Here is a 21,156-nt window from a genome sequence, read left to right as displayed (position 1 = left end):
TGAATAATCCTACTGAATCATCTCACATTGAATAATCCTACTGAATCATCTCACATTGAATAATCCTACTGAATCATCTCACATTGAATAATCCCACTGAATCATCTCACATTGAATAATCCTACTGAATCATCTCACATTGAATAATCCTACTGAATCATCTCACATTGAATAATCCTACTGAATCATCTCACATTGAATAATCCTACTGAATCATCTCACATTGAATAATCCCACTGAATCATTTCACATTGAATAATCCTACTGAATCATCTCACATTGAATAATCCTACTGAATCATCTCACATTGAATAATCCTACTGAATCATCTCACATTGAATAATCCCACTGAATCATCTCACATTGAATAATCCTACTGAATCATCTCACATTGAATAATCCTACTGAATCATCTCACATTGAATAATCCTACTGAATCATCTCACATTGAATAATCCCACTGAATCATCTCACATTGAATAATCCTACTGAATCATCTCACATTGAATAATCCTACTGAATCATCTCACATTGAATAATCCTACTGAATCATCTCACATTGAATAATCCTACTGAATCATCTCACATTGAATAATCCTACTGAATCATCTCACATTGAATAATCCTACTTAATCATCTCACATTGAATAATCCTACTGAATCATCTCACATTGAATAATCCTACTGAATCATCTCACATTGAATAATCCTACTGAATCATCTCACATTGAATAATCCTACTGAATCATACACATCCCCCATATAATAATAATAATACATTCACTTTTCCTACTAGCACTGACTTTGCTGATAACTACTTTATTAAGGGAAAATGTACCTGCTATGGTTGTGATATGTTGTTGTCTCACCTAGCTATTTTAAGATGAATGCACTATTTGTAAGTCTCTCTGGATAAGAGAGTCTGTGAAATGAATAAAATGTCAATGTAATTTCCTGTTTCATATAAATCCTCCTTTGACCGATTGCCAACATCGAGGTTTTCCCCCACATGGGTCATGTTGAAGAAGCTTACACCAGAGCCAATCAACTTGTACTTGTGTAATATCCCGTAACACTCTTAGCCCATACCTGACCTTTAACGATATCTCTTATTTTTATCAACTTATAAAAATGCAAAAGGTAGACTGAGATGCTGAAAACAATAGGTCAGGTATGGGTCACTGGAGTTAAAAGCGATTCATTGCCAGAATCTCAATCTAAGGTACTAACTTAGAAAAAAGGTGCTCCCTTGAACCATAAAGGGTTATTTGGTTGTCTCTGTAGGGGACATCTTTCTTTGGTTCCTTTTCACCAAGGAGTTCTTAATTGAAAAGCTAATTTTAGGGGTTCCTTGTTGTGTTACGGTTTTCTTCCGTCGAAGGAGAGTCGGACCAAAATGCAGCGTGGTATTCTCGATACATATTTAATGAAGACAAAAAAACATACAATACAAAAACGTAATGCGAAAGACTGTTTAGGTTCTCTTGTGCAAACACACACAGAGACATGAACAATCACCCACGAAACACTCAAAGAATATGGCTGCCTAAATATGGTTCCCAATCAGAGACAACGAGAATCACCTGCCTCTGATTGAGAACCGCCTCAGGCAACCATAGACTTTGCTAGAACACCCCACTAAGCCACAATCCCAAAACCTACGAAAAAACCCCATATTAACACAACACAAAATAAACCCATGTCACACCCTGGCCTGACCAAATAAATATAGAAAATACTAAGACCAGGGCATGACATGTTGGGTGAAAGGGTTCTACCTGGAACCAAAAATAGTTTTTCTACAGGGACAGCTGAAGAACCCTATCCGAAACCCTTTTTTCTAAGAGTGAATACAATCAAGCTGTCCTGGGTCTAGTCTCTCGTGAGAGGCCAGCGTGTGCAGTTAATCCTTCGTTGACCCACAGCCAACCTTAAGGTATTCCCCAACATGGGTCATCTGGAAGTAACAAGCCCGAACCTTGCACCAGAGCCTTTCCAATTCCACCGGACCTCTCTATTTAAACACTTAACTTCTGTTATATCCAGTAACACTCTAAACCTATTTCCAACCTACTATTGGATATGTTACCTATATTTTACCTGTTCTGACCTCTGTACACATACTATTTTGACTTCAGAAGTGGCTGTTCAGTGAAAATGTATTTATTCATCCTCAGATAGTGATGGGTGATCATTTGCCCATGGCCTGACCAACCTCCATTCCAGGTGTGAAAAGGTTTTATAACATAAATGCAATTGTGAAAATGTTTTATAATATATTAACACAATAAAACAAGTTGAGTCACAAACATTATAGGACATATACTCTCTATTTGGCACACTGTAGCCTTGTAGGTCTACAAATTACATCGTCCAATTGGATCAGGTCTGCAGATTACTAAATGCCGATATAGGACAAGTCTTGCTAAAAATAAATTTGCTTCCTGGGGTTAACGAATGTGTATCCCACATGATGTAGCCTATGAGGTCAGACCTATTTCCATGCACAACCATCAAAGGCAACGATGCAGGGAGCAGAGAGAAGATACGAGGTCGAATTCTTAAAGGTTTATGAACCTCGGAGGTAAACGTGTCCCCAGGCTATTGCGCACAGCCATATCGGAGACTAGCCCACAGCTGGATTTAAATTTATGCGTTGTCTTTTTCACACTTTGACCTTTTTCACTCGGATTTACAATGGGTCAAAATCAGCAAGCTCAGTCAAACAATGAAGAAGAGTTGGAAATATCGACAATTCAAGACCTCTACAGGAGGTTCATCAATGAGTGCCCCAGCGGTTCGTTGCACTTGCACGAGTTCAAAAGGATGTTTGGGGTTCAAAACGATAATTCGCCAGAATCGCAATACATGGAGGGCATATTCAGTGCGTTTGATATGAATGGGGTAAGATTCTGAATACAAACCAGCAGACCTGGGTCAATTGCATTTGCATTTACTGTAAATTATGTATGTACATACTGTAAAAAAAAACATGTTGTATTGGTGTAGCCCTAGAGTTATCATAGACCCCTTCCCCTCAACTCAAGTGTTTTAAACTTCCCATTTAATTCATGAATATAGATTCATACAATTTTAGTACAATACTATTATTAATATTGTTTTCTAGAATATAGGTTTCCCAAAATGTGTGCTCTTTCCACATGCAGGCTAAGCTATTTGTCTGTACACTATCATGCTTCATTTGGCCGTATGCTTAATTAAATAGCCTAAAGGTAGATGGCCATAATACCCCTCTTTCCATAAAGTGGGCCAGAGTGTAAAGCCAAATTAGTCGTTCCACCTCAAAAAGGACAAGAAAGAGGATTTCAACACCAACCTTCTCATGTTGTTCCGGAATAGTTTTTGCATTCTTTAAATATAGTACTAACATCCACATTTAACCATTGTTTTTCTAACAATGACTTAGACATCAAAAGCCACCAATGGACCCCACACACCCCATGCCAATCCCACCCCAACAATGAGTATATGATCAGTTCTCTATGTCTGACAAGTAGTATGGGGCTGCAGCTCTGAGTTTGGTTTTTTCATCCTATGTATTATATTCCCCCTGTTCAGGGAAATTAGTCATTGAAGCTGTTAGGTTTATGTCCCATCCTACATCTTGATATTACCTGGTTTGACCACTAGATGGTGGTGTTCCTGCTATTAGGTGAACAAAGTTTGAACTCCACCCCCCTCAAATGGATCGTTCACCCAAATTACAAAATTACATATTGGTTTCCTCACCCTATAAGCAGTCTATGGACAACCCATGCTTTGGTTATGGTACCTATGTTAGCATTTTCACACTTCATGTTCAAATCATCCTAAAGTATTTAACATGTATTGTGTACCTTAACTTCAATTAAATGCCAAGTTTCAAATAGCCATCTGTCCCTTTTAACAGCCAGGTGGCGGCACACATTTCAGCAAATAAAGGCCTGTTTCAAATCATACTTATTCTGTTAAGGAAAAGTAAAGAAAAACAATCAATAGAGGCATGCTAAGACAAAAGAAATGTGACACAGTTTGTAAATGATAACATATTAGTGTAGGAAAATTAAGAAATGGATTAAAATGCTGGAATTTAACAATGAACTATGCAAATTAGCAAAAGCTGTGTGCATTAAGGAAATAGACACCTGACTTAAATAGAAGCCTGTCTCTAATAAGCACCTGTTGGGTTGAGGAATTTAATTAAATAAACACCTGGGCTAATAATTACATTTTTATGTTAACTCAATGTTGTTACTTATATATTATATGGATATGAAGTGCAAAAATGCTAATAGGTACCATTGACTTACATTGGATTTGCTGGTTTGAATACCGAGCCGACAAGGTGAAAAATCTGGTAATATCAGGATGTAGGATGGGATATAAACCTAACAACTTCCATTAATAATTTCTCTGAATGGGGAAAAAAAACATCATCAAATTCACTGAGAATACATTACATGTGATGAAGAAATAATGCTCAGAGCAGCAGCTCCATACTACTTATCAGACATAGAGAACTGATACTATAAACTCAGTGTAGGGCGTGTAGGGCTGTGGGTGGCTTTTTGACATTTCTTTGGATTCCTCACGTTTTAGTCCTTGTTAGAAAAAAGTTAAGGTCCAAATCGTATCTTATTCAATATGTATTGAATATTCTATGAATCCTATAAATTAAAATGTCAAATTTAGGTGTAATCAATTAGCTTAATTTCTCAGAAATCTAATTATATTTCAAAAAATGATGTTGCAGGAATGCTAATAGTATCTGTTTTTAACTACAGAAACGACTTCAGAAGAATCTGAGTGGGTGTTACGGCCTGCTGAATTGACATGGAAAGACCCAAATGGAAATAGGGCCACACTTCCAACAAAGGCCCAAGACAATGCTGTAGGCCAGTTAAGCTATCCCACAGTTACCACCAATGTAACAATTGAGGAGAAACAGTTGGAAATAGGCTCGATGCAGAAGTCTAAAAAGGTCTAAATAGGCCACCTGAAAATACATATTTGACCCAGGTCTCTTTCCCCATATTATCACAATCCACCATGATCCCATGGTGTATCTTTTGTTTTACATGTGCCCCACTGTCAGGGATGTTATGTATTTCTTACTTGGAGAACACATAAGGATTTTTATTGGATCTGTAGTTGATCATGATCGTTTGTCTGTCTCTATTCCAGGACAACACCATGGATTTTATCGAGTATGTTGCTGCGCTAAACCTTGTGCTTCGAGGACGGCTCGAGGATAAACTCAAGTGGTCTTTCAAGGTGTTTGACAACGATGACAATGGACGACTGGACAGGCACGAGCTGAGAATAATTATAAGGGTAAGGGTTCGGGCCGAAGTGCGACCTATGGTAACATTCTAAGCCAGTGTTTCTCAACATGGCTCCTGGTAGGAATGTGTTCTACAGCACATTATAGCTCATTATCAATTAGACGCTAAGCTGTGTATATCTGCTTGGGTAACCACTAAACTCAAAGCCTCTGAGAATCAGCTATTTATCAAACAGAAAAACAACAACTAAGTTGAATAAACACATTTATATTGTAGATACTGCACTTTGCCCTTGCATTACCCATATAGTTAAGGTCATACAAAGGCAGAGTGCAGTATCTGCATTTTAGGGGTCATAGATCAAAACAGTGGTCATGGTTGATATGCAGAAACATTACTTCATAATAAGATGATACGTCATTGCATTATCATTTATTTACCTACAACCTATTTGGATGGCTAACAAAAATACTTTAAGCCATTTTTCTCAGATTCACTGTTGGCATAGTTACTGTATTGGCAGTATTGGAAGTACTCTAGTTAGAATAATTCAAATGAATTACATTTGGGCCATTTCATTCAGGCTTCTTAATTGGAGCAATTTATAGGGTAATTGAAAAGCTGTGTGGACAGTGGCTGTTCATGATCGAAGTTGAGAAACCCTGCGCTTGGACTTGAAGGCTGTAGTCCGATGCTCTACTGTTTCCCCAAAGTGTGTAGTCGTATATGCCCCCTTATGGATTTAAATGCATTGAATTGGTATAAAGAATATGGCAGGAACTTTCTCCAGCCGTACTAACCTATTGATTTAAAATGCACATTTGGAAGGGTAGGAAATCTCTCAGACCCTTTGAGGAACCAAAGTCTGCAAAACATAACTATAACAGTTGATTGATGTAACAGTCCTCTGTGTGTGATGTCTGTAGATCATCTACAAGATAAAGAAAGGTTCTGTCAGTGACGAGGCAGGCCAAATCCACCTTACACCTGAAGAGGTTTGTGACCGTATCTTCCAGAAAGTTGACGAGAATGGTGACGGTGAGTACTGGAGCACTTATTTGTGTATTGTGACGGCCTTTAGCTGTTACTGAAGCAGGATGGTCAGATATGTCAGAAATAATGACACAGTGAGACACTATTAAAATAATGACCCATGTATGGCTTGATCTACTCAAACGATGGCGTGGGAAGTGGATGAATTGTGACTACTTGTGAGATCTGAAAAAAATTGGAGTGAGCTATCGCCTTGAACTAATTCTTGATGATACAGTATAATGACAGAGTAGGTAGAATACATGACACATTAGGTAGAATAATAAGGATCTCCTTGTTGTCTTTGGTTCCAGGTCAGATAACTCTGGAGGAGTTTGTGGAGGGGGCAAAGAGAGACCCCTGGGTACAAAAACTCATACGCCTGGATATCAACCCCAGTTACTGGGTCCACCAGCACTTGAGTGACAGAAAACTCCAGAGTCCAAAACGATGAACTAAAATGTCAGACAGGGAGGAAGAGGACATTGGTTCTCTCTATTAAAGAGGATCTGAACCAAAACAATAACTTCTCTGGTTGAAAACGGCCTGTATTCATTATCATCGACTCTACTCCCATAATAGGATAACAATAGGATGATCATAAAGTCAGTATCTCTCAAAATGGGGATTTGCTAGATTTAGGAAATTAATGACGTTGCCAAATCCTTGGATATTTGAGGATTGTGTATGGATTTCAATTATTCCCAGCATACTCACTCTCCGAGTAGTACGAAGAAAGCGGATGTTTCCAGTTTTCATGGATACAGTATTTTCAACTTCCATTTCCCCTGAAAAACGGATGTGGGGACTTCGCTCAGGGATCTTTTTGCACCTGCTGCATTAGGTTAGAGTGTCCTGCATGATATCCAATTGTAGCAGCAGAATCAACCTACAGACCATTTCTTTACAGACAGCAGAAATTCCCAATTGAGTCATTAGCATACATCGCCTCAGGACTTATTTGATTGAGACCTTCTCCTACAATGGAGGCGAGGAGAGAGGACACGAAGAGTATGCATTTGAGATTCTCCCATTCAATTTGTCGGGACATGCTCTGCAAGGTGTCGAAAGCGTTCCACAGCAGTGCTGGCCCATGTTGACTCCAATGCTTCCCAAATTGGCTGGATGTCCTTTTAGATGGTGGACCATTCTTGACACACAAGGGAAACTGTTGAGTGTGAAAAACCCTGCAGCGTTGCAGTTCTTGACACAAACCGGTGTGCCTGACACCTACTACAATATCCTGTTCAAAGGCACTTAAAACTTTTGTCTTGCCCATTCACCCTCTGAATGGCACACGTACACATTTCTTGTCTCAGTTGTCTCAAGGGTTAACAATCCTTCTTTAACCTGTCTCCTCCCCTTCATCTACACTGATTGAAGTGGATTTATATGTCATGGAAAGAGAAGGTGTCCTTAATGTTGTGTGCACTCTGTGTATATGCCAATATCAAAATAAATGCAATACATTTTTTTACAACATTAAGATAAGTATTGATACTGTAGTACATACCCAGCTAGCACTTTTGGTTCCTTGGAAGTTGTGGAAACATGTGTTTTTGGTTTCCCATTGGTTCTGGGAACGAAGCCATATGTTTCCTGACCGGTACAACTGAATATTTTTTAAATGTTCTGAGAATGGAAATAAAAGTGTATCCTGTTCAGGGAACGTTCATTTTTAGGTTGAAGGGAGTTTCTGAGAACATCTTACTATGGTTCACTAAAAGTTTTCCTGGGAGGTTTTATTAACGTTCTGAGAACAGAAATGATAGTTTATTTGAAGATAATTAAATAATGTTCTGAGAACATGTTTCAATAAGACTGCTAGCTTAAGCAGTGTTGAACTCAAGCACAGGTAGGACACATGGAAATTCATCTTCTTAGACATTAATCATATAAACACATTCATTTTTTATTGTGGCACGGTGTCAGTAAGATTCAAACCTATGATCTTCTGTTCTCTATTCATGGAATTAGTCCACTGCGCCACAAGGATGGCGCTATCATGCCTTGTTTTTCTTTACTCATACAAAGCAGTTCAATTTAGTCTATTCAAACAGACCCCCATTTCAAAGGAAACAAGCACTCATTAAGTTCAGGTGTGGCCAATTAGTGGGCACAGCCAACACACCTGAACACACTTAACAAGATAGAGGCTAGACGCTGAGAACATAATGTATATGTTGACGCTGAGAACATAATGTATATGTTGTTAAATAACATTCTTAGAACGTTCTTTGAACGTTACTAGTGTTTTCTTAATGTTCTGAGAACATGACTTTAAATAGAACCCTGAGAAAACCTGCAGAAAACGTTATGCTGAAGTACTGAAATTCCCACCCAAGAAACATGGTTCTCAGAACATTATGTGGAACCAGGGTATCCCTTCAGCATTCCCAGAACCCTGAGGGAAGGTTGCATGCAATATAACCATAGGACAACCATGCTCTCACCAAGCTCTAAGAAACATATGGTTCTCAGAATGTTATGTGTTAGCTGGGTACCTTACATATTGTAAAAACAAACAACAACATATACCCAATATACAGTATGTCCAGGTATATGTGGACGTTTTCAATATATGAAATGGTAGAAACAAGTAAGCTTACCAGACAAATACTGTAAATAACAGTAGAGACCACACACAGTGAGAATGTAGCCATTTCACAAATCATCTCCAGAGTTGCAGCCTGGATATTTCAATTGGTCACACTTTGTTTAAATAGTGCCTTTTTTTTCTCACAAATAGCCATTTAAATACTTGACAACTGTTTTTGCTGGGAATTGAGTCATAAGAGATGGTTGGTGGAAGATAATTCACAAGAACTTCAGGTAAATTATCTTTGAATACGGAGTACTGATATTTAATATGCTTTAGATATGTTTTGAATTTAGTTTTGAATCTTCAATATTTTAGAATCTTGAAATGTGTTCTTGATTTTGAATTCTTAATAAGTGCCAAATGTTAGTATGTGGTCATACTAAAGTCAAAATGGTTACCATGTTTTTACCTGGTTGTCTATGGCACTGCAATTGAAGCGAAAGCTTTGGATCAACCTGTAAAACAAACCTTCTGTTAAGGCAAGTCGTCCAGGTCCTGGCTCCCGAGGCAGCAAAGCATCCCCAAACCATCACACTACCAACACCATGCTTGACCGTTGGTATGAGGTTCTTAATGTGGATTGCAGTGTTTTGTTTTCGCCAGGCACAACGGGACCCATGACGTCCAAAAAGTTATAATTTTGAATCAACTGTCCATAGAACATTCTTCCAAGGGTCTTGATGATCATCCAGGTGCTTCTTGGCAAACTTGAGTCAACTGTTTTGGACACCATGGGTTTTGGAATGGCCTAGTCGAGTTCATGCTTGAAAACCCACAAATGTCGCTGAGTTACAGCAGTTCTGCAACCAAGAGTGGGCCAAAATGCCTCCACAGTGATTTGAGAGACTGATCAACAACTACAGGAAGTGTTTGGTTGCAGTCATTGCCACTAAAGGTGGCGCAGGCAGTTATTAAGTGTAAGGGGGCAATTACTTTTTCACACAGGGAAATAGGGTGTTGAATAACTTTGAGTTTACACATAACAAAAAGTGTTTATACTTAAAATAAGTATAATTTTTTGGGATATTTGTAAACTCAGGTTCCCTTTATGTAATATTAGGTTTTGGTTGAAGATCTGACAACATTCAGTATGAAAAATATGTAAAAATAGAGCAAATCAAAAAGGTGCCAATACTTTTCACTGCGCTGTGTATCTGTTCTGCAGTTTCACAATGAAAGCACCTTCAGTATCTGGTCGACACATTTGAAGATGTCATAAGTATTTGTACAAATTCACTTATAGTGTATTACATTTTGTCAAAATGTAGTATTTGGTCCCATATTCCTAGCACGCAATGACTGCATCAAGCTCGTGACTACAAACTTGTTGGATGCATTTGCAGTTGGTTTTGGTTGTGTTTCAGATTGTTGTGCCCAATAGAAATTAATGGTAAATATTGTATTGTCATTTTGGAGTCACTTTTATAATAAATAAGAATAGAATATGTTTCTGACCAGGTATACATTAATGTGGATGCTACCATGATAACGAATAATCATGAATGAATTGTGAATAATGATGAGTGAGAGAGTTAGAGGTGTAGAGGAGTGTATGTATGTTTATTACACAATAGTTTTTTCCAAGCACAGTACCATACAATCATTGTAATGGTATAACTTGTGGTCCTGATTCTTGTGCTGCTCTGAATGGAGTGTAAGGTGTTGGGGATTGAGAAGCTATTTCATGTGTTATAACATATTAAAGATCTGTCTGAATGCACTGGACAGGTTCTTTATGAATGCACATTTAACACAACTACTCAACCTGAACACGTGAGAAGGGCCAGGTTTCCTAATTAACTAAGGGGATGGATAAGTGGAACTTTGGCATCTCAGACTGGGGGGAGGAGCTTAATGTTCTCACCTTATGTAAATAACTATGTGTGTTTGACCCAGGTTACCCAGAACAATCCTAAAACCTTTTTCAATGTTTTAAACGATCTTCTTTGTAATCCATTGGTGTCCTGTGAAGATATTTTATTCATTGCTGAGAATAAAATTCTAAAGAGGATAACAAAAATATTTTCACAACATGAAATGAATAAAGGGGCTGGGGAGAAGTTACCCCAGAAAAAAACATGCTTTCACAGCAAATAATTGTAGCGCCCCATACTTTGCAAGGCGGATGTTATGCCTACCCTCATCCCCCATAGCGCCCAGATTCTTGAGCAACGGGACAAAACTAAGAGCGTGTGGCTGCCCTCTGGTAGACAAATTGGGAAGTCAGACGTATAACTCCATATGACAGAAGTCAAATAACAGTCTGAGGCTTCGGTTACCCAGCTACACAATTTATTTTACAGTAATGTCATTCACACACCTTTTTAAATATGGTGAATAGTATAATATTATTTACCCAACTGCTTTCCCACTAGGTATATCCCTGTCACTTACCACTACACAGCCAGCCTGAGATACGATAATCCAATAGTCTGACCCCTTCTTCTGCCACACACTCATTAGGCAAGGATCAAGTTGCAATCTCCTCCCAATCAAAAGCTGTTTCATCACCATTGGCTATCAGACATTCCTCAGAGCAAAAGATCTGGTCAACAAGTAACATCTCTATTTCAACATAATGTATGTGTCATGGTTTTCTTCATCTGAAGGAGAGGCAGACCAAAGCGCAGCGTGGTGGTTATTCATATTCTTTAATTTATAAAGAAACTACACATGAGATAACTAACAAAAACAACAAATGTGAGAAAACCTAAAACAGTCCCATCTGGTGCAAAACACAAAGACAGGAACAATCACCCACAAACACACAGTGACACCCAGGCTACCTAAGTATGATTCTCAATCAGAGACAACTAATGACACCTGCCTCTGATTGAGAACCATACTAGGCCGAAACATAGAAAACCCCAAATCATAGAAAATCAAACATAGACTGCCCACCCAACTCACGCCCTGACCATACTAACTAAATACCAAACACAGGAAATAAAGGTCAGAACGTGACAGTATGTGTAATTATGGTGAGCATCAACATAGCACACCATAGCTGTGCTGGGTGAATTTGCTACGTTTCTTCAATGTAATCAGTTTAGGTCTCATTTTAATGTAGGGTGTCAAGGGTTCATTTCAAGTTAAATTCATGTTAGTTGGAAACAGAATCAAATATCAACCAATGTTGGAAAATGTTCTGTCTTTGCCTGGTGGCATGTTGTTTTTACCCGTAGAGTTATATGCCAAGTATCTGTTGGCTAGGGCCCAACAGTACAACCCCATTATACTGAACCTATCCTCAGGTGTAATTCAGTCTGAAGAGGTGGAGAAAGTCATCATACACACATTGTCCTCATCATCATTCATTATTCATTACTACATTTAGCTAACATTAGATCATTGATACAGAGGTTCCTACCTTTACTACATGTAGCTAACATTAGATCATTGATACAGAGATCCTTACCTTTACTACATGTAGCTAACATTAGATCATTGATACAGAGGTTCCTACCTTTACTACATGTAGCTAACATTAGATCATTGATACAGAGATCCTTACCTTTACTACATGTAGCTAACATTAGATCATTGATACAGAGATCCTTACCTTTACTACATTTAGCTAACATTAGATCATTGATACAGAGGTTCCTACCTTTACTACATGTAGCTAACATTAGATCATTGATACAGAGATCCTTACCTTTACTACATGTAGCTAACATTAGATCATTGATACAGAGGTTCCTACCTTTACTACATGTAGCTAACATTAGATCATTGATACAGAGATCCTTACCTTTACTACATGTAGCTAACATTAGATCATTGATACAGAGATCCTTACCTTTACTACATGTAGCTAACATTAGATCATTGATACAGAGGTTCCTACCTTTACTACATGTAGCTAACATTAGATCATTGATACAGAGATCCTTACCTTTACTACATGTAGCTAACATTAGATCATTGATACAGAGATCCTTACCTTTACTACTTTACTACATGTAGCTAACAGATTAGATCATCATGATACAGAGATAGCTAACATTAGATCATTGATACAGAGGTTCCTACTACATGTAGCTAACATTAGATCATTGATACAGAGATCCTACCTTTACTACATGTAGCTAACATTAGATCATTGATACAGAGATCCTTACCTTTACTACATTTAGCTAACATTAGATCATTGATACAGAGATCCTACCTTTACTACATTAGCTAACATTAGATCATTGATACAGAGATCCTTACCTTTACTACATGTAGCTAACATTAGATCATTGATACAGAGATCCTTACCTTTACTACATGTAGCTAACATTAGATCATTGATACAGAGGTTCCTACCTTTACTACATTTAGCTAACATTAGATCATTGATACAGAGGTTCCTTGACCTTTACTACATGTAGCTAACATTAGATCATTGATACAGAGATCCTTACCTTTACTACATGTAGCTAACATTAGATCATTGATACAGAGGTTCCTACCTTTACTACATGTAGCTAACATTAGATCATTGATACAGAGATCCTTACCTTTACTACATGTAGCTAACATTAGATCATTGATACAGAGATCCTTACCTTTACTACATGTAGCTAACATTAGATCATTGATACAGAGATCCTTACCTTTACTACATGTAGCTAACATTAGATCATTGATACAGAGATCCTTACCTTTACTACATTTAGCTAACATTAGATCATTGATACAGAGGTTCCTACCTTTGTCTCGATTTGGCAGTCTTGTCCAGATCATGGCATTAGTAGAAATTGATGATAGCCATATTATCAGCTAATTTGCATTTAATTTTGGGGAGTAACTACAGACAAATATATTGATAAGGCACCTTGTCCTGGAGAGATTGACATGGTTATTAAAACGTCACGCCAGGGTGAGCCGACAGGAAATGCAGCCCTTATGTGTTTCTAAAATCTCCTATTGGAAACATTGATGGTGGAAAAACGATTGGAACAGTTTCCCTGTTTGACCACTAGGCTTTATGGGTATTATGGCTCATACTGTCATTCTCTATTGCCACACCTGTAGGGAATTGGGAGGAACAGCCCCTACTTGGCAGTGTAGTTTTGACTGATTAAAGTCAAATCAAAGGCTTTCAGCATTACCAGTCTGGTGTCCATTAGGTTAGGACACCATCAGCCTCAAGCCACTGTACACCACGTCATCGAGCCACAGTCACCTTTCACCTACCACGGCCAAAACACTGCCAAGCCAATTACAAACTCCAGACAATTACTATGTATACCATTAACACCGCCCAGGTACAATACCTCAGATTAACCACGTAGAGGCACTATTCTGTTTTCTGGGATTTAACTGTACAGTATTTTTGGAGTCTGTATGACTTTTCTCCATAATCTCATAATAACATAATCTCATAAAATGTTGTATTTTATCAACAAATCCATACATTCTATGAACACTGGCTTATTAGAGCACTTTTCTGTCACCAGAAAGGCAAGAATCTTCCTTTAAGGGGACATTCTGTGATTCCAAAAATAACAAAGCCAACCGACAATTTAACCAACTGACATTAGGCCTGACATCCTCCTGAGACCTAACAATTCCTTGTTGTCCTCTCTAATGGACATTTGTTTTTGGTCCGTGTCGCTGAAGGTCATACATGCCACTGTGTTAGGACCTGTTGTGGCTTTGAGAAGACATTCTGGGATTTTCACGTGGGGGTGTCACCTTCATCATTTTTTCTTTCTGGTTCTTCAAAATGGCTATCATCACAATTACCATCACAATCAGTACATTTTATGCCAAGTGTGTGTAATTGTGTAATTAGATTTTTTGTGAGTTTGTTACTCAAATAGTTTCTAATCGATGCATATCTCAGTAATAGGTTGATGAGTTTTCAGAGCAGTGTAATATTTTTTAAAATATCAAACACATTAAATAGGAGCTTAAGAGCTTGTTAATACATGTCCTCTGTAGTGGATAGCAGGATGAGATAACTATGGTTTTTACCTACTCTCCCCGTTTACTGCAATGTAAATAAAATCATATTTACTATCAACTGAGTCAATGGAGTCCTGAGTCCTAATGGCCACTACAGTGCACATACATTTCGCTACACTCCAAACTCATCATTAAGCTTGAGTTCCTGGGTCTTGACCACGCTATGTGCAACTGGGTCCTGGACTTCCTGACGGGCCGCCCCCAGGTGGTGAAGGTAGGAAACAACATCTCCACTCCGCTGATCCTCAACACTGGGGCCCCACAAGGGTGCGTGCTCAGCCCCCTCCTGTACTCCCTGTTCACCCACGACTGGGTGGCCATGCACGCCTCCAACTCAATCATCAAGTTTGCAGACAACACAACAGTGGTAGGCTAGATTATCAACAACGACGAGACAGCCTACAGGGAGGAGGTGAGGGCCCTCGGAGTGTGGTGTCAGGAAAATAACCTCTCAGTCAATGTCAGTAAAACAAAAGAGATGATCGTGGACTTCAGGAAACAGCAAAGGGAGCACCCCCCTATCCACATCGACGGGACAGTAGTGGAGAAGGTGGAAAGTTTTAAGTTCCACATCACGGACAAACTGAAATGGCCCACCCACACAGACAGTATGGTGAAGAAGGCGCAACAGCGCCTCTTTAACCTCAGGAGGCTGAAAATATTTGGCTTGTCGCCAAAAACCCTCACAAACTTTTACAGGTGCACAATCGAGAGCATCCTGTCCGGCTGTATCACTGCCTGGTACAGAAACTGCACCGCCACAACCGCAGGGCTCTCCAGAGGGTGGTGCGGTCTGCACAACGCATCACCGGGGGCAAACTACCTGCCCTCCAGGACACCTACAACACCCGATGTGACAGGAAGGCAAAAAAGATTATCAAGGGCAATAACCCCCCGAGCCACTGTCTGTTCACCCAGCTTCCATCCAGAAGGCGAGGTCAGTAAAGGTGCATCACAGCTGGGACAGAGAGATTGAAAAACAGATTCTATCTCAAGGCCATCAGATTGTTAAACAGCCATCACTAGCACAAAGAGGTGGCTGCCTACCTACAGACTTGATATCATTGGCCACTTTAATATATGGAACTCTATAGTCACTTTAATAATTACACTTTAATAATGTTTACATATCTCACATTACTAATCTCATATGTATATACTGTATACTGTTTCCTACACTATCTATTGCATCTTAGCCACTCTGTCACTGCTCATCCATTTATTTGATATTTATATGTTCTTATCCCATTCCTTTACTAGATTGTGTGTATTAGGTTCTGTTGTGGAATTTGTTAGATATTAGGTTTTGCTATGAACTTGTTAGATATTACATGTTAGATACTGCTGCACTGTCGGAACTAGAAGCATAAGCATTTCGCTACACTCGCAATAACATCTGCTAACCATGTGTTTGTGACCAATACATTTTGATTAGATTTGATTTCACATGAAAAAATTAACTTTTTTTCTTTGTAAATTCCAAACCCTTGTGATGAAAAAACATAGTATTCCAGAGCTTGTTTGTTGCTGGGTCTCAGGATATAGGTTGAGTCTCAGGATATAGATTGAGTCTCAGGATATAGCTTGAGTCTCAGGATATAGGTTGAGTCTCAGGATATAGGTTGGGTCTCAGGATATAGGTTGGGTCTCAGGATATAGGTTGAGTCTCAGGATATAGATTGAGTCTCAGGATATAGGTTGAGTCTCAGGATATAGGTTGAGTCTCGGGATATAGGTTGAGTCTCAGGATATAGGTTGGGTCTCAGGATATAGGTTGAGTCTCAGGATATAGGTTGAGTCTCAGGATATAGGTTGAGTCTCAGGATATAGGTTGGGTCTCAGGATATAGGTTGGGTCTCAGGATATAGGTTGGGTCTCAGGATATAGGTTGATCTCAGGATATAGGTTGTCTCAGGATATAGGTTGGGTCTCAGGATATAGGTTGAGTCTCAGGATATAGGTTGAGTCTCAGGATATAGGTTGAGTCTCATATAGGTTGATCTCAGGATATAGGTTGAGTCTCAGGATATAGGTTGAGTCTCAGGATATAGGTTGGGTCTCAGGATATAGGTTGAGTCTCAGGATATAGGTTGAGTCTCAGGATATAGGTTGAGTCTCAGGATATAGGTTGAGTCTCAGGATATAGGTTGAGTCTCAGGATATAGGTTGAGTCTCAGGATATAGGTTGAGTCTCAGGATATAGGTTGAGTCTCAGGATATAGGTTGAGTCTCAGGATATAGGTTGAGTCTCAGGATATAGGTTGAGTCTCAGGATATAGGTTGAGTCTCAGGATATAGGTTGAGTCTCAGGATATAGGTTGGGTCTCAGGATATAGGTTGAGTCTCAGGATATAGGTTGGGTCTCAGGATATAGGTTGGGTCTCAGGATATAGGTTGAGTCTCAGGATATAGGTTGGGTCTCAGGATATAGGTTGGGTCTCAGGATATAGGTTGGGTCTCAGGATATAGGTTGAGTCTCAGGATATAGGTTGGGTCTCAGGATATAGGTTGGGTCTCAGGATATAGGTTGAGTCTCAGGATATAGGTTGAGTCTCAGGATATAGGTTGGGTCTCAGCTTTGAATGCCATTATTCTATACATCTCGCCGTGACAGGCAAAAGCAATTTTTTGATGCTGTCTGACATCAACCTGTCTGACTATAAGTACTCTAATATACTACAGTATAGGTACTCTAATATACTATAGGTACTCTAATATATTATAGGTACTCTAATATATTATAGTGTTAGGTTTGGATTTCTGAACTTTAAATCCTTATTAATCATTAGTTGTAATAGAGAAATGGGGGGTGCCATAGCTGAGGGGCTACACCAGAGGTTAATGATTATCTGTAGGAGGAAAGTATATGGTGGGGGCAATTAAGCTTGGAATGTACTGAGTGTAGGGAAAGCAATCACATGTGGCAGGCATTGATAAGGGGAGAGAGCCAGGTGTTAGTGATAAAGGGGGTCGAGGTCAGACCAGGTCATGTTAAGGGAGAAATAAAAGTTTATGGCCCGTATCACTTAGTGTCCTGCCTAGCAGTAAAGATACAAAGTTTGTTCAGGTGTGTAGGAGGAGACTCAGCCTAGGAGAAAGGGTTTTAATGATCAGTGATTGTGTGAAAATGTCTTTGTTTAATGCAGCTGTTGTCACGCCCTGACCTTAGTATTCTTAGTTTTTTTTTATTGTTTTGGTTAGGTCAGGGTGTGACATGGGTGATGTATGTGTTTTTTTACTGTCTAGGGGTTTTGTAGGTTTTATGGGGTCGTTTACTATCTAGGTGTTTATGTATGTCTATGGTTGCCTAGATTGGTTCTCAATTAGAGGCAGCTGTTTATCGTTGTCTCTAATTGGGAACCATATTTAGGCAGCCATCTTCTCTGGGTATTTCGTGGGTTATCAAATCAAATCAAATCAAATTTTATTTGTCACATACACATGGTTAGCAGATGTTAATGCGAGTGTAGCGAAATGCTTGTGCTTCTAGTTCCGACAATGCAGTAATAACCAACAAGTAATCTAACTAACAATTTCAAAACTACTGTCTTATACACAGTGTAAGGGGATAAAGAATATGTACATAAGGATATATGAATGAGTGATGGTACAGAGCAGCATAGGCAAGATACAGTAGATGGTATCGAGTACAGTATGAGTACATATGAGATGAGTATGTAAAAAAGTGGCATAGTTAAAGTGGCTAACAAAGTGGCATAGTTAAAGTGGCTAGTGATACATGTATTACATAAGGATGCAGTCAATGATATAGAGTACAGTATATACGTATGCATATGAGATGAATAATGTAGGGTATGTAACATTATATTAGGTAGCATTGTTTAAAGTGGCTAGTGATATATTTTACATCATTTCCCATCAATTCCCATTATTAAAGTGGCTGGAGTTGAGTCAGTGTCAGTGTGTTGGCAGTAGCCACTCAATGTTAGTGGTGGCTGTTTAACAGTCTGATGGCCTTGAGATAGAAGCTGTTTTTCAGTTTCTCGGTCCCAGCTTTGATGCACCTGTACTGTTATGGTCTATGTCTATGTGATGTTTGCACTCAGTTTTGATAGCGGTCACAGTCGGCTTGTTATTTTGTTTTGTGTTTTTTCGTCTTTCATTAAAAAGATGTATTACATCACGCTGCGCTTTGGTCTCCTCCGTACAACGAACGTGACAGCTGAATTGACCCTCTGGGAAGAATAACATTGGTTTAAGCTTTCATAGTGTCCGTCAATTAGAGAATTAGAACCTAACAATGGTGACTGTAATGTTTCCAACTGTCACACCCCATCAGAACCCTAAATAGAAGCTTTTACTCTGAGAATTAGAACCTAACAATGGGTACTGTAATGTTTCCAACTGTCACACCACATCAGAACCCTAAATATAAGCTTTTCTTTACTCCATTGATTGTTAACAATGTATTTGTAAACAAACACTGCATAGCCTCAAAACATTTAAAACTATAATTTGGATCTCATGGATGGTCAGTCCTTGCAATTGCTGATTAAGAGTACAGTACACACACTCAAACATCAGCCAATAGTACAGTGAGTTAAAGGATTGCCATTTGGTTGAGTGACAGGCACAAGCCTAAGTAGGGAGTATGTCAGGACATGCCAACTATCCGCTGCCTTGGGCACTGTGAACCATCAGATCCTCCTCTCCACCCTCTCAGGGTTGGGCGTCTCAGACTCTGCTCACCCTTGGATCGCATCCTACCTGGCAGGTCGCTCCTACCAGGTGGCTGGAGAGGATCTGTGTCTGCATCACGTGCTTTCACTACTTGTGTCACCCAGGGCTCGGTTCTAGGCCCTCTCCTCTTTCTCATTACACCAAGTCACTCGGCTCTGTCATATCCTCACATGGTCTCTCCTATCATTGCTATGCTGATGACACTCAACTACACATCTCTGCGTACCTGTCAGATATCTCAGCTTGGATGTCGGCCCACCACCTCAAGTCCAACCTTGACAAGAAGGAGCAGCTTTTCCTTCTGGGGAAGGCCTGCCTGCTCCAAGACCTCTTCATCACGGTTGACAATTCCAGTGTCGCCCTCCCAGAGCACAAAGAACCTTGGCGTGACCCTGGACAACACCCTGTAGTTCTCTGCAAACATCAAAGCAGTGACTCACTCCTGCAGGGTCATGCTCTACAACATCCTTAGAGGAACACCTTTCCTCACACATTAAATAGTGCAGATCCTAATCCAGGCACTTGTCATCTCCCCTCTAGACTACTGCATCTCTCTGTTGGCTGTGCTCCACGCTTGTTGTAGCAAACCCCTGCAACTTATCCAGAATGCCGCAGCCCACCTGGTGTTCAACCTTCCTAAGTTCTCCCATGTCACCCTGCTCCTACACACACTCCAGTATCTTCCAGTCAAAGCTTGCATCATCTTCAAGATCCTGGTGCTTGTCTACGGAACAGCAAGGTGAACTGCCCCTACTAAGGCGATGCTCAAACCCTACATCCCAACTCTGTCCTGGCACCCCAATGGTGGAACAAGTTTTCCCCTTTTCCCCAAGTCATTACACCAGAGTCCCTGTCTATCTTTTGAAAATATCTGGGACCTTACCCTATGAAGAGTATCTTACCTTAAAGAGTATCTTAAATAACTTTCATGGCGCATTCGGGCAGGTAGCGTTCTCCTGGCATCCACCAAACCCTGATTTGTCCGTCGGACTGCTAAATGGTGAAGCGTGATTCATCCCTCCAGAGAACGTGTTTACACTACTCCAGAGTCCAATGGAGACGAGCTTTACACTACTCCAGAGTCCAATGGAGACGAGCTTTACACTACTCCAGAGTCCAATGGAGACGAGCTTTACACTACTCCAGAGTCCAATGGAGACGAGTTTTACACTACTCCAGAGTCCAATGGAGACGGGCTTTACACTACTCCAGAGTCCAATGGAGACGAGCTTTACACTACTCCAGAGTCCAATGGAGACGAGCTTTACACTACTCCAGAGTCTAATGGAGACGAGCTTTACACTACTCCAGAGTCCAATGGAGACAAGCTTTACACTACTCCAGAGTCCAATGGAGGCGAGCTTTACACTACTCCAGAGTCTAATGGAGGTGAGCTTTACACTACTCCATAGTCCAATGGAGACAAGCTTTACACTACTCCAGAGTCCAATGGAGGCGAGCTTTACACTACTCCAGAGTCCAATGGAGGCGAGCTTTACACTAATCCAGAGTCCAATGTAGGCGAGCTTTACACTACTCCAGAGTCCAATGGAGGCGAGCTTTACACTACTCCAG

At 39.8% G+C, this 21,156-nt stretch overlaps 1 protein-coding gene across 1 annotated transcript; it reads left to right on the top strand.

The window, feature by feature from the left end:
• The first annotated feature begins 2,517 nt into the window (after positions 1–2,517).
• Positions 2,518–7,439, top strand: LOC112238810 (guanylyl cyclase-activating protein 2-like). Its single transcript, XM_042319041.1, has 4 exons — positions 2,518–2,904; positions 5,185–5,334; positions 6,212–6,323; positions 6,632–7,439. Exons 1-4 carry the CDS (start codon positions 2,698–2,700, stop codon positions 6,769–6,771), a joined length of 609 nt encoding a protein of 202 aa, XP_042174975.1. The 5' UTR covers positions 2,518–2,697; the 3' UTR covers positions 6,772–7,439.
• The last annotated feature ends 13,717 nt before the right edge of the window (positions 7,440–21,156 follow it).

Source organism: Oncorhynchus tshawytscha, unplaced genomic scaffold, assembly GCF_018296145.1.
Source record: "Oncorhynchus tshawytscha isolate Ot180627B unplaced genomic scaffold, Otsh_v2.0 Un_contig_57_pilon_pilon, whole genome shotgun sequence".
In the NCBI taxonomy this organism is placed as follows: Eukaryota; Metazoa; Chordata; class Actinopteri; order Salmoniformes; family Salmonidae; genus Oncorhynchus; species Oncorhynchus tshawytscha.
This window is presented reverse-complemented; position numbering and strand designations above follow the sequence as displayed.